Raw genomic sequence first — 15,149 nt, 5'->3', positions numbered from 1 at the left:
ACTTGTATTTTTTTATATATAGCTTCCTATGAGCCTAGTTGTTGGCTTTTGTTTTATTTTCATGCTGTCTGAAGTTGTACAGAGCTGCATGAAACAAATTTCCTTTTGATTATGGTGAAATATATCTCATCTCTCAGGTCTGTAATGGTCCAACATTTCCCGTTATACATTAACTTTATTCAACATTTGTCAGAACCACAGATGATAAAATGATAAACAAACACAAAATAAAACAGGAAAACAAATTAATCCTCCCACATCTTTAGGCTTCAGTTCTGGAGCCAGCAGGTTTCGATATTTTTGGGTTTGGCTCAGCTTCTCTCAGACTCTGCAGAGCTTCACCTGTTCACATCAACTCCCACTGATGTCTTTCCCAAAGCCTGTGGATGTACGATTGCTAATTAGCATTTAGGTCTTCAGTCATGATGCCAGCAAATGTAATTTTCTGGCGCTTACGAGTCTAATATGTAAAGGTGCTTCCAGATGGAAAAATAAATCATTGCAGTGACAATTTATCAGCAGGTCTGGACGTCTCGAGTCTATATTAACTACATGAAGTCATAATATATGCATCCAGCATCTTATTATACTGATTAAAAGTTCAGTTTAATTGCTTCCACTTGCAGTATTTTTGAGCCGTGCAGTGCTCCAGTCTTCTTCTTGTGTTCTGTCTGTTAATAACACAAAACTAGACTCAAAATGTGTCCACAATGATGTAAATAAAGGGGAAGTCTGTACAAAATGACTTACGTTTACCCAAGATTGATCCAAAATGACAGAAAATGACTCAAATGTGTCTAAAATAAAGCCAAGCCGTGTTCTTAATGACTACATTGTTCTCAAAATGATTCAAAAATGACATAAATCTTGTCAAAGATGTTTTTCTGAATGTCCCAAGTGACTTAAATTTTTCCAAAATTCCCAAAATGTGTCAAAACTGAGGTGAAATTCACCCAAAATGACTTGAGTTTATCAGAAGTTGATCCAAAATGACAGAAAATGACAATTTGTATGCATTATGGATGAGTTTTAGTCATTTTGGACTAATTTTGGATAAACTTAAGTCATTTTGGATGAAATTCACCTAATTTTTGACACATTTTAGAAATTTTGGATCAGTTTTAGTCATTTAGGACATTTAGAAAAATATGTTTGACAGGATTTATGTCATTTTAGACTCATTTTGAGAACACTGTAGTCAGTAATGACACAATGTGACTTTTTTGGACATGAGTGATTTTAGACTTTTTTCCTGTCATTTTGGATCAATTTTAGAGAAACATAGGTCATTTCAGAGAGACTTTCCACGAATTTTAGGAATTTTTGGAAAGTTCTCATCATTTTGGACTATTTTTGGGCAATTATTGACCAGATTTGTGTCATTGTGGACACATTTTGAGTCTAGTTTTGTGTATTTGCAATGATGTGTGCTGCTAGAAGCAGAAAAGTGCACACAAGAACATGTTATTTTTACACCTTTCTTGTACATTTTGGGTCTTTTTGGACAATTTTTGATGCATTTTGGGCAAGTTTTCTTACTAATTTTGGACTAATTTTTAATAAACTTAGATCATTTCTCATGGATTTCACCTAAATGTTAACAAATTTTAGTCATTTGGGACATTTTCAAAATGATTTTTTACTCGATTTCTGTCATTTTAGACTCATTTTAAGACATTCTGAGAACATCGTAGTCATTAAGGACACAACTTGCCTTTATTTTGGACACGTGAGTCATTTTAGACTTTTTTTCTGTCATTGTAGATCAATTTTAAAATAATTTTGGACAGATTTCACTTCATTTTTGGACACATTGTTTTTTTTTAAATTTTATAAAAGTTCTAGTCATTCTGGAGTATTTTTGGGTCATTGTTGACTAGATTTATGTCATTGTGGACACATTTTGAGTCTAGTTGTGTGTTTGCAGTGATGTGTGCAGCTGGAAGCAGAACAGAACACAGGAAGAAGACTGCAGCACTTCAAGAATAAAAAATCCTGCAAGTGGAAGCAACTAAACTGAACTTTTAATCAGTGAAAAAAGATGCTGGATGTATATATTATGATGGCATGTAGTGGACCAACACAATATTGGACAGGCGGTCATACACCAGTATATATGTTTACTTAATTTACTTGCTTTCTTACACTTAAAAGTTCCGTTTAGTTCCTTTCACTTGCAGTGTTTTTGAGCCGTGCAGTGCTCCAGTCTTGTTCCTGCGTTCTGTCTGTTAGTGGGCAGGAAATTGGAAGTGACAGGAAGGTGTGTTTGAGCGGTCGCAGGTCGTTTTATCGACATGCAGCGAATGAACAGGAGGCCGACTCGGGCCCTCGGGACTCTTTCTGTGGTGTCGATTGAAGTGAGGAGGAGGTTTCAGATCCATACAGCAGCTCTGACAAGTGTTTGTGTGTCCGGGTCTAAAGCCTCGGAGCTCCCGGGGGGTCCGGTGGATCAGACGGTGGAAGCCGACGGTTCCCAGGAGAACTCCCCACACCTCAGACTCAACCGCCGGTTGTCACGAACACGGAGACACCTGAACGCACCTGCAGCTCCAGGTCGCCTGAAGCAGACGTGTTGTGTCTGGAGTTTCTGCCGCTTCATGACAGGTTCTCTTTCACAGCTTTTATTCAGCGCCATCGTACCGTGACGACACATTACCACACAGACAAGACTTCAGTGGTATCAGAACCTTCTATTTTTAACCTCAGAATCCCTAAAATCTGAGCTGAACAATGTACACTACCATTCAAAAGTCTGGGGTCACTTAGAAATGTCCTTATTTTTGAAAGAAAAGCAGCTTTTTTCAATGAAGATAACAAGAAATGAATCTAGTGTAGACATTGTTAATGTGTTAAATGACTATTGTAGCTGTAAACGGCTGATGTTTAATGGAATATCTCCATAGGGGTACAGAGGAACATTTCCAGCAACCATCACTCCTGTGTTCTAATGCTACATTGTGTTAGCTAATGGTGCTGAAAGGCTCATTGATGATTAGAAAACCCTTCTGCAGTTATGTTAACACATGGATAGAAGTGGGAGTTTTCAAGGAAAACATGGAATTGTCTGGGTGAACCCAAACTTTTGAACAATAGTGTATGTTTGAGTGTAAACATTAATACAGACGTCCAGCATCGTGGTTGTAAAAAGTGATGGGAATGGGCATCATTTTAGAAAGAAATGTTGAAGGTTTGCATCAATATTTTTAAATTCTGACTTCTACTGAAATTATGTTCAATCAACAAACTATATTGAGTCAGATTAATTCCCACCTCCTCTGCAGTGAAAGAATTATTTGGCAATTGGGAGCACAAACACTTGAAATCCTGAACTCAAACTGGTGAAAAGTTAAGTGATCGAGCCAGTTTAGTTAATTTACTAAGGATGTAGTTTAAATTGATTAATACAGAAATCTCAGTTTAAATGACACAAAATGATAATTTGATGCTATGTTATTTAATCTAAATCAGTACTTTCGAGTTTTAACCAAACCTAAACTATTCCTAAAAAGTCCATAAACTCCCAAAAGTCTGAAGTCAATCCTTAAAAGGTCTAAAACCAAAATCAAACCTAAAGCAGTCCAAAAAAATGTTCAGAACCAGCCAGAATACAGTCTCAAACCAGTCGTAAAAAGTGAAAAAAATAGTACAATATCGGGGCAAACCAAATCTAAACTACTCTGAAAAAAGTCCAAGACCCGCCGAAGACAGTCCAGAACCAGTCCACATCCAGGACCAGATCCAGAGTAAAATAAATCCTAAACCAACTTTAAATCACATCCAAAACCAGGAGAACCAAGAATGGAACCAAACATAGACCAGTGCCAAGAAAGTCCAGAACCAGTCCAACATTCAGTCTGAAACCAGTCCAGAAGCTCTTCTAGAAAGCCCCAGAGCATGATACTGCCACCTCCATGCTTGATGGTAGGTTTGGTGTTCTTGGAGTTAAAGGTCTCACTTTCACTTTTTCTTCCATCTGACCACAGAACTTTCCTCCAGAAGGTCTTTTCTTTGTCCATGTAATCAGTGGAGCTTTAAGGTTCTGCTTCCAGAGGAAGAACGTCCTTCTTCATGGATCCTCTCAGTTCATGTTGATGTAAAACCCTGTGGACACTGACAGCTGTGTTCCAGCAGCTTCTCATCCATTCAGACCTGCTTTCTGATGGTTCTTGGTTGACTTTTGACCATCCTGACCAATGGTCTCTCAGCAGCAGGTGATAGTTTGTGTTTTCTTCCTGGTGGAGACAGTAACACAACTGGACGATGAACTTTATTCTGACAAACAGATGATTTAGGATCTGAAGCTGCTTTCAAATGGCTCCAAGTGACTTTCTGACTTGTTGAAGTTTATGATTTCCTTATTCAGATCTTTGCTGAGCGCTGTGGAAGTTCAGCGAGGTCAAGAGAGGATGAGGAGGCAGACACAGAGAGACACTCTGGTGATTCAGATGACTTAGGTTTTGAGTAAGGTGTACTGACATCAGGAAAAGTGACACCGACAGAGTAGCAGTTCATGCAAGCAATGCCAGCATGAGATCTGAGGATTCTCTCTGATCTTTGGGTTTATTTTGTAGTTGGAAGAGGAGTCAGCAGCTGTAGTCGACTGTAATCACTCAGGAGACGCCAAGAGGCCATTAAACTAAGAAAATTTGATAAAAACAAATTTCTACTTCACCAAAACTGACAATTTAAGTTTCTAAACCAACAGTTGTGGTTGTATTTCCCATACATGTGTGACTTAATGGCATTAGAGGAGATTTAATTTCCTACGACTTTGAACGTAGCATACGCATGCGCACATACAACCTCTCCCTCACCCCCCCAACCTCCCCCCCCTTAACATTTATGAAGAAACGCCCCCCTCCAGAAACTTGCGTAGGATTCGTTAAGTTGCCTACAGCCGCAGTATAATACAATAGTATATTTTACCTGTCCAGAAGGAATTTAGCAACCAAGGCATCTGTCTTTAGGTCCATTTGTTGCTTGAGCTGATGCCATCGCCCAAATGACTCGCCAATAATCACTTTTGTTTTTGCATTCTCGCGATCCAGTCGTCTTTTATTTTCTCTGACCTCAAAAAATGCCTTTCTTTTACAGCTGGGTTCCCCTGGATCTTTATCTGCCATTATGTAAAAAAAGATGAGCAAAACAAGTCGCCAGCTAACTACGAAGCTATACCAAAGCAACACATACAGAAAACACGTAAGTCCAAGGCGTACGTAATCTACGTAACTAGGCCTGAGCCGGAAGATTTTTGATTGACAGGAAAGGGAGCAAACCAAACGCCTCGGTTCGAGCGCATTGATTGGCTGATGTTTTCCAGGTCCTGCCATGTCCACAGTTATTTTATTTATTTATTTATTTATTTTAGAAACCATACATACAAGTCCACTAAAGGTCAGTATATTAATTTTATGTGAATCAGACAAATTAAACAAAAAAAAAACATCCTCCATAATGCCTTTAATAAATCTGTGAAAGAACCAATGACTCAATCACAGAAAATTCAGAAGTATAGAAGCCACTGAAACTCAAGATTGTCATGCTAACATGGACTTTATAGGATGGAAACCTTTGTTCATGATTATTTATATGTTTTCATATCTATATTGTGTGCAGGGACACTAAAGTTGAATCTAATTAATACATTTCTAAACAGAAGTACATAAAGAGGTTACAGTACATCAGGCTGTGTTATTTCCTTCCATCCCAGTATCTGTAAAGTTAATTGAACTTTTCTCATTTGAGCCTTTCAGTCTCTCAGTCAATAGAAACCTTTAATCACTACCAGCTCGATGCAAAGTAATTAGAAAAATCATTAAAAGTGAATAATAAAAAGGTAGTTTCCGGGCTCTTTCTTTATTCCCCTCACAGAGATGATCTCACGCTGCACCCCCGTCATCTCATTTTTACTCTCCAAGGCCTTAAATAGCTCCTCTTTCACCGCTCCGTCGCCGAAGGACACGATGTGCACGAGCTCCACTGAGCACGCTCAATGGAGCCATATCTGCTGGCGTTTCTGCTTTCAGTGCCAGGGTCTGAAGTGAGTCTTCCTCCTGGGTCTGCATCTTCTCTGCTGTGGCCAAACCAGATTAATGATTAATCAGAGTCCCAGCAGCCCATCTGTTTTGGCTTCACCCTGCATTGTCCATCAGATTTCTACTGAAATCCAGTCTTTGGTCGACATTTCACCAACTTTTGAGGTTCTAATATCAGTAGAATTTGACGTTTGGAAAGTTTGACCAGACAAGGCTCCAGTTTTTAGACATTTAGACGAAATGCTGATGTGGACTCATTGGTAGGAATTTGATGTGTGGTTCCAGTTTCTCACTATTTTGACTTGAAATTTGTACAAAATTGGTCAAAACTGCCCAAAATCTCTAAAGACCTGTCCAAAATGAACAAAACTGTACGTAATTTTGCAAATTTGTCCAAAATGACTTGAATTATGTTAAAAATGACTCAGAAATATCTAAAATTTGTTTAAAACCCTGTTTTCTAAATGACTCAAAGTTTATTTGAAACCTGGCCAACATTACTCAGATAGTCGAAAATGACTTTACTGAATAATTCATGGACCTTAAAAATGTAAAAAAGTGCTAAAACTCCAACCCAGGCTGGTCTAGTGTCTCCATAAAGTTCCTGTAAGTGTATATATCTATCGATGGATCCATATTTCTATTAAAATACAGTCTTTGGTCGACATTTCACCAACTTTTGAGGCTCTAATATCAGTAGAATCTGATGTGAGGAAAGTTTGACCAGACAAGGTTCCAGTTTTTAGATATTTTGATTAAATATCGATGTGGACTCATTGGTGTAGGAATTTAATGTGTGGTTCCAGTTTCCTGCTATTTAGGTTGTGGATTCATTGATAGGAAACAGAACCTGATGTTATAGATAGATGTCTAAATGTTGGTGTTCATAGAGGTCTAGATGTTCATAGAGGTCTAGATGTTCATAGAGGTCTAGATGTTGGTGTTCATAGAGGTCTAGATGTTCATAGAGGTCTAGATGTTCATAGAGGTCTAGATGTTGGTGTTCATAGAGGTCTAGATGTTCATAGAGGTCTAGATGTTCATAGAGGTCTAGATGTTGGTGTTCATAGAGGTCTAGATGTTCATAGAGGTCTAGATGTTCATAGAGGTCTAGATGTTGTTGTTCATAGAGGTCTAGATGTTCATAGAGGTCTAGATGTTCATAGAGGTCTAGATGTTGTTGTTCATAGAGGTCTAGATGTTCATAGAGGTCTAGATGTTGGTGTTCATAAAGGTCTAGATGTTCATAGAGGTTTAGATTTTGGTGTTCGATGTACAGAGTTACAAGTTTGTGGTTCCATATGTGTCTGTATATTATTTATGTCCATCTTTTTTGTCTCGTTTGTGTTGTTTTTGTGCGTATAGGCAGTTCTGTCTTTTTTTGTCATCATTCATCTTGTTTTTCTTGGTTTTGTGTTGCTTAGTGTCTTGTTTGCTTTGGCTTCTGTGTTTATGTTGTTGTTTTTTAATCTTTCTGTGGTTGCTTTTCTCCCTTCTGTCATTTTGTGTTTTGTTTCTCTAGTTTTGAGTCTTTTTGGGCACTTTGATCTCCTCTGTTTCGTTTTGCGTGTTCTTTTTAGTTTCAGTTTTTAGATATTCAGACTAAATGTTGATGTGGACTCTTGTAGGAATTTGATGTGTGGTTCCAGGTTCTTCCTATTTGGACTTGAAACTTGTCCAAAATTCATTGAAATTGTCCAAAACAAACCCAAACACCTGCCAAAATGAGTAAAAACTGTCCATAAACAGAAAGGTGTTTCATAGGGGTAGTTTTTAGATATTTAGACTAAATGTTGATGTGGACTCATTGGTAGCTTTTAGATGTTTAGACTGAAGTGACTCTCTCCCTGGCTCTTCTCTGCTGTGGCCAAACCAGATTAATGATTCATCAGAGTCCCAGCAGCCCATCTGTGTCGGCTTCTCCCTGCATTCTCCTGCGTGCTACTGTAAACATCGTCTTTAATCCTCTAATCCAGGACAAAACAGAACCTATTTGCCGTTATCTAGTTTGAAAACATTACCTCAGAATGTGATTAAATAGAAACTCTTAAGCTGGATTTGCTGCTACAAAGCCTATTAATCCACTTATCCCAGCAGCCTGTCTATTTTTGTTCACACTTACATGTTTTTATTTGAACTCCTGTGAACCTCTAATTGAAAAATCATGAATATAAATTATGTCTTTCTCTTCTTCTGTTGTTGCTTTTATAAGTTCAGCTGCTTGTGAGCAAGAAAAGCTGGAATGTGAGTCCAATCAGAGCTTAATTACAGCGACCAGTCAGTCCTCAGAGGCCTTCAGATTAAAGGAATGAAGATCTTGGCCTCACAGCTGCTTTTCACATCCTTCTGAGACTGTTGACTTCATTTCCTGCAGGTTTTCGCTTCAGGACACTTCGTCTGCTTTCTCACTCCTCCGTTTTCTATTTCTTCGACCTCTTCTTGCTCCTGAAGTTCTCTCTGGTGTTTTGGTCTCTCTGATTTTTACTTGACCTGAGTGCGACCCTCCCAAACTTCCCAAATATCTCCCAGAGCAAAACAGTCACAGGCGAAGACGTCAACCGTCAAAATGTCAAGCAGGTCCTGGGTGTTTTTTGTTTCTTCACTGTGGCTCAGTTTCACCTCTATGGAAAGCAGAACAACCTGGAAGAAGAGAAGACAAATCTGGAAATGTCTTCGTATAGAATGACACAGAATGAAAAAAGGAAAGTGCATTTCTTCGTATTCTTATTTTACAAAAACAGAAAAAAACACCTGGAATCAACACGTCCAACATTTGTTCCACAAGTCCACCAATCAAGAAAGCAGTAACTCTACATACAGATGGATATTTACTGTATATATATTTTTATTTTTTCCACACTCCTCTCCTGTTCTGTTGAAACACTGCCTGCCAGTTCAACTGAAAAGTCCTGATATTTTTCTCATGTGACGGTTGGTTACAGATCAGTGATTAATGGCTTTATGGTTGGGTCAAGAGCTCATAATTTTTTTTGGTTCATGACTGTGGTCACAGCTGAGTCACTGTGTATCACCGTCGTGTCCAGAAAAGTGCCAGAATGTTCTTGTTTTTGACAAAATCCGGATAAAGCAAAGTATGATTTTTGGTGAATTTTTAAATGACTTGTGATTTTGAGGATTTTAGGGTTGTCTGTATGATTACATTCCAGAAGGAAAAGACATCAGTTTCCGAGTGTTTTCTCCCTCGTCACACTTCTCTGGTAGGTCTTGAAGATGTTTTTCAAAACTCTTCTGGAAGAGGTGAAACGTCTTCAAAATCTTCACAAATACCTCCCACAACAAAACAAAAACTGTCTGAATTTTGTCATGTGACTCACAGTCAAGTCTCTGATGGTTTCACAGCTTCACTAAAGAGCACAGAATTTTCTGTTTTTTACAAATAAGTTAAAGCAACAACCTATTTTGGCATTTTTAAACATAAATGTGACTTTGATAAAATATTTCATCTAAAGTTTAGATGTGTTTAAGGTTCCTGTCCAAGTGATTTCAAAGGCTGTAGAAATGTAAAAATCCTACATTTCTTCCTGTTTGTCAGTTCTGTCTCCAATAATGCTGCAGCTTTCTCTTTAAACTTTCTGCAGGTTTTGGGATTCGACGGTTGAAGGAAAACCTGAAAATAAAGGATGAGTCAGTGGAGTGTGGGTGAATGATTTGTGAATTAAACATGAATCACAGGAAACCTGCTGAGTCACAGCTTCTGTCTGATCCTCGGCTGAAGCTTCTCCTTTGTGTTGCGTGCTGATGGACTTACTTTTATCTGCTGCTGTTTCTTCAGGAGCTGCTGAGGTTCCTCCAGTATTAAAGATTAAAACTTGCACACCTCGCCGGCGCTGCATGTGTTGGCCCTCCACTGCAGCTATTTAAGGTTCATCAGAGTCAGAGAACGTGGATGATTCTATGGTTTCTGCAGGAGAGGAGGATCTTCAGAAAGGGATGTTTGCCAGCGCCATGTGGCAGCTTCGGCCCTTGACAAACCGTGTCGACAGCACGAACAAAAAACTGGACCAAGGTGCTTTGAGGAACAAAAAAACCCACAAAAATGAAGCCCAACTTTTTTTCTAACCACCTTTTCATCAACATTACGTTCTGAACACGTCAACTGAGTCAGATAAGAGACAAAAGCACTTTTATTAGATCTGTCCTCCAACCAAAACCTCCTCACAATCATCTGTCTTATCTCGTAACTTTAATGATCAGAGTTCTACCTTCAGGCTGGGAATATTTCCAGAGTTCCAGGTCCTTGAAGCCATAGAGTGGCGGTCAGATTATCACTTTTAATGACTTTTTCCATCATTCTGGGCCTCAGAAACTTCATCAGTCCAGCAGATAACCATGAACATTTAGGAGGAAAGACACACCTGAGTTCTGGAAAAACTGCAACTAAAGCTAACTAAAAAGTCTGGAAAATTACCACAAAAGAGACCAAACTGCCAAAAAAGAGGGAAAATTACCACTGTGAAAACACAAATCTACACATAAACCCACAAAGTAGATCATTTTAACATGAAAAGATACAAAATTTCCACTAAATATGCAAAAATTACCCCCAAAAAAGCCAAGACTACCACAAAAAGACACAAAATCAGCACAACAAAAGACAAAATTACCCACAAAATACCCCAAATAACCACAAAAAATAGGTGATATACCACAGAAAGACTCGAAAATCGCACTAAAAGAAGCAAAATCACCACAAAGAATCTTCTGGTCTTCATCTCCAGTAACTTTTTAATGTCAGAGTCTACCTTCATACTGGATATTTCCAGAGTTCCAGGTCCCTTAAGTCCATTTGTATACTTTTTCCAGATTTGTGAACCCAAATGACTCATAATCTACAATCCTGAGTGTTAAAATATCCTATATGAGGAAATTTTGCCTATAGACACCTCACTCTTCTGAGTGTAAAAATGCTCCTTCATGCGTCTATAATAGTCTGACCAACCACCTACCAACATGCTGACATGAGCCTTAAAGTTTACCCAGAATGACCTTTAGAGTTCTCTGGTGAATTATCAGAAAACAGAATCACATCCGGGAACCATGGAGGTTTTCTCAGGACTCTATGTCATCATAGACGTTAAACTGTTCACACTAGAATACATCCCATAATACTGATGATCACAGTGTTATAGAGACAATTAACAAAAAAACTAATTTATTCTTTAGACTGTGACCCTGGAGGATGCCAAAACTGATCTGTGTCAGTTTGTTGCTTGTTTTGTCTTTTTTTTTCTCCCTTCTGTCATTTTCATTCACTTTGTGTTGTGTTTTTGTGTCTTTGGCACAGTTTTTTCTTGATGTGATCATTTGATGTCTTTTTGCCATTTCATGTCTTATGTCTTGTTTGTGTGATTTTTTCTAATGTTTTTTCTTGTTTGTGTCCCTTCTTTTTGCTTGTGTTAGATTTAGGCATTTTGCGTCTTGTTTTTCTTGCTTCCACATCTTTTTGTGGCTCGTTTTTGTGTTTTAGTGGGACATTTTGATCAGTTTACAGTCTTTGAGACACTTTAGCAAGTTGGTTATTAAAAATGAACAGAAACCAGTTTTATTTTTCGACTGTGACGCCTGATGGATGTAAAACTGACTGCTGAGGCGTTCAGGTGTCTTCAGATTTGATGCTGATACATTAGCATCTCTGACCAATCAGTCCTTCACCTCCTCTGCCTCTCGCCTTCACTTAAAACATCCCTCCTCTCCTCTCTTTAATCACAATCAGTCCTGATTTTCTCTCCATCAGCCGTCTTCTTTTTCAGCCTCTAGTGTCTCTGAGTTGACGTCCGTCAGTTTCACTCAGAAACTCTCATGTTGTCAGTGAGGACTTCAGCTGAGAGCTTGGAGGCAGTTTTGGAAGACGTTGGAGATGTCAGAGGTTTCTGTGTTTGTTTAACAGAACAGCCAGAGTGTTTGTGTTTTAACTGTTAAAACCTTTTCCATATTTCTGAGCCTCAGAACTTCATCAGTCCAGCAGATAGAAACCATACATTTAGGAGAGAAACATCTGAGTTCTGCCTAAAAAGAATTTGTTCATATTTCTATTTCTCCTCAGTAATTCAAAGGCCTTTAAATTATCCACAGTTAAAACTTTCCCCACATCAAGATTCTACTGATGTTAGAGCCTCAACAGTTGGTGAAATGGAGCGACAAAGACTGTATTTAGTAGGAAATATGGATCCAATCCATAGATAAACACTGACAGAAACTTCATGAGACACTAGACCAGTCTTCACCAAGTTTCATGGCTGTGGGATTTAGATTTCTGAACCTTCAAAATATCTGTTCTCGAGGGTGAAAAACAAAAGTTCCCAGGTCTGAAAACACATAAAACTCTCTAGTTTTTGTCTCAAATGACAAATTGTGACATGACAGAGCAACGTGTTTCCTGAATACTGCCTGAATTGATGCAGATTTAAGTAAAAACAAACATAATCTGGCAGAAACACATTAACTTTAAAAAAATGGAGAATGCAGTTGTGCCGCCTCAAAACGCACTTTTCAACAGAATCTGCCATAACTTTTATTGTTTAAAAGAAAAAGTAAATGCAAAATTCAACCTGCAGCTCTTCTTTCCTATCTTGAGGTTCCATCCTTGCAGAAACAGACCAGTTTACATCAGACTGCAGCTTCAAACAAACTAGCTCCACTTTTAGAACGTCTCGGCCACATTTTCCTCCTCCTCGTTGTTTTTCTAGACTCCAGGACGGCTGACCGACTCTCCGCGGCCACACAGGAGCCGTTTAGTGCCGTTTTAAAATTATCATTCATGAAGCCACATCAAACAGCAGAACCACAGAGAAGCTCTGAGCAGCGAGCAAACACTCCACCGACCTCCAGCTAAATATTTAGCCTCTAAATTTCCCCCATATTCACCGTTTTCAGGAAATGATCTGGACCAGAATCAACCAACAGGATTTCTGAATGGTTTTTCAGAGCAGCGGAATTATCTCGTGTCTCTTTTTGCTCAGTTTGTGTGTTTTCTTTCATTTTGTGTTGTCTTTCTGGTTGTTTTGACCATTTGTTGTCAGTTTTTAGTAATTTGACTGTTTCAGTCTCTTTGCTCATTTTAATACATTGAAGACTCGGTTATATTTATGCTCTAAATATTAGTCTCATATATTCACCGTGTTTTAAGGAAATATCTGGACCAGAATGAACCACAGGATTGGAATTTTGTTGCAGAATTTCTGAGTGGTTATGGAGCAGCTGCGTTTATCTCCAAAAACAACGATGGTTTTCCTCATTTGGAGGCTAATTAGCTGCACATTTCCTCAGTGAATTGCAAGAAATAAATGTTTATCGCTGAATCTCTTCATCTGGATGAAGCAGCAAATCTGTGGAAAAGTGGTTTGATCATTTTCTCATTTTGGTTCATTTTTTAAGTCATTGTGAGTAATAAAACACTTTTAAGGCAGGTTTGGATTCAGTTGGACGGATTTTTGGAGAAGTTTGTGTCATTTTGGTCAAGTTTGTGAATTAATTTGGAAAACCTTTGAGACATTTTGCATTGAGTTTATGGGTCGTTTTAGGCAAACTTCTGGTGCAACGTGGATAAGTTTGGGCCACTGGACAATTGTGAATAATTTTGAATAAACAAACATATCCAGGTACCGATGATTGTTTCTACGACGATTTCATTAGACACTAAACTGCTACAGTTTTACTGTTCACACGATGATACATCCCATAATACTGATGGTCAAGTTGGTTGTAGAGAAAATGAACAAAAACCGAGATTTAGAATGGATGTGTTGTGGTTTTCATCTTTTCTGGAATTCCGCTCTCTTTGTGGTAATTCTGTGTTATCAAATGTGTTTTTCTCCTTCATATTGGCTAACAACTTGGGGACTTGGAAAAAATGCCATATATAGCATATGCAGTATTTTCATGTTTTGTAAATAACAGACTTTCCTTTGTCTTGCATTAAAAAAATTTACAGTGCAGGAATCTCACGTCAGTGCGTTCACATTCTGGTTTATATGAGGTCAGAAAGGAGAAACAAAATGCAGCTATTATTACTATTCTTAAACATGTAAAGACGACTGAGGAATCCAATGTGCAGAAAAGACACACAATGGCTCTGAGAAACTGTGTTTTCTGAACGACGCTTACATAAGATCCTGTGAAAAGCGTCAGCAGCAGCAGCCCGCTATCACTGGAAAACCCAGAAACTACATCTACATGCAATCTGATCTCTGCTCGGCATCCATTTTGGCCTCAGTCCTGAAATTCCTCCTCGTCTAGTCCGACCCGAGCAGAGAAACTGAGCTCACGGTGGTAAAACTGCTGGAATTCAGGTTGTATAAGGTTAAAGAAAAAATAAAAACCTGCTGCCAAGCAGGGGGAAACTTCAAAAGATGTTCATTTTACAGCTCATTTCTTAGTCATTATTAGCTGCTAACCTTCTTTTCTTAAACATCACCTGCTTCAACATCTATTTTCCCCCAAAATGGGCCTAATTACAAGCGTAACATCATGCTATATTCAAAAAGGCTTAAAATTAGCATCGAGACCATAACTTATCAGAAAAATGTTTACTGAGCTACAGATCAAAGTAGAAGATAGCTTATTTCTCATTAACTTCTATATAATCAGATGTGTTCTTCAACTAGAGAGTCGCCCCCTGCTGGATTTAAGCAGATGCAGCTTTAAGATGTCACTTTTAGACATAGAGACTACATCTGTTTTTTTGGGGTTTTTTTTTTTACTGTCATGAACTAAAGTTCCATCCACCTATAAAGTCCATGTTTATTTTCTGTCTTTAGTTCCAAAGACTCCTTATAATGAAATCATTTTAACACATGCATAGCCTTCTTCATAGATTTATTAGAAATCTTCTGGAAATTATACAAACAGCAACTTAAAAGGTAAGTTTTGTTGATCGAGAAAGTGTGTAATCATATTTTCTTAGTTTTTTGCCTCTAAACTTCTCCTGAGTGATTACAGTCGACTACAGCTGCTGACTCCTCTGATCCACGTTAAATTAGAGCAACCTAAGATCACTCATATAGACTCCATTACGGAAGTACTGAATGGACTGATTTTGGTTCTCATAACTTAGATTATCAAAGTCTTCTGGAAAACATGATCTTCTTACTTGGG

At 38.3% G+C, this 15,149-nt stretch overlaps 1 protein-coding gene across 1 annotated transcript in view; it reads right to left on the bottom strand.

Annotated features, from left to right (window-relative positions):
- Window positions 1–8,516: 8,516 nt before the first annotated feature.
- Window positions 8,517–15,149, bottom strand: part of crybg2 (crystallin beta-gamma domain containing 2) — a 63,488-nt gene continuing 56,855 nt past the window's right edge. Inside the window, exon 20 of the mRNA XM_051955492.1 lies at window positions 8,517–8,675. Within this exon, the coding sequence (XP_051811452.1) occupies window positions 8,517–8,675 (159 nt within the window). The remainder of the gene's footprint in view (window positions 8,676–15,149) is intronic.

The sequence above is a fragment of the Acanthochromis polyacanthus genome, chromosome 11, assembly GCF_021347895.1.
Source record: "Acanthochromis polyacanthus isolate Apoly-LR-REF ecotype Palm Island chromosome 11, KAUST_Apoly_ChrSc, whole genome shotgun sequence".
NCBI classification, from domain to species: domain Eukaryota; kingdom Metazoa; phylum Chordata; class Actinopteri; family Pomacentridae; genus Acanthochromis; species Acanthochromis polyacanthus.
Note: the sequence above shows the minus strand (reverse complement) of the source record. Positions and strands in the feature narration are given on the sequence as shown.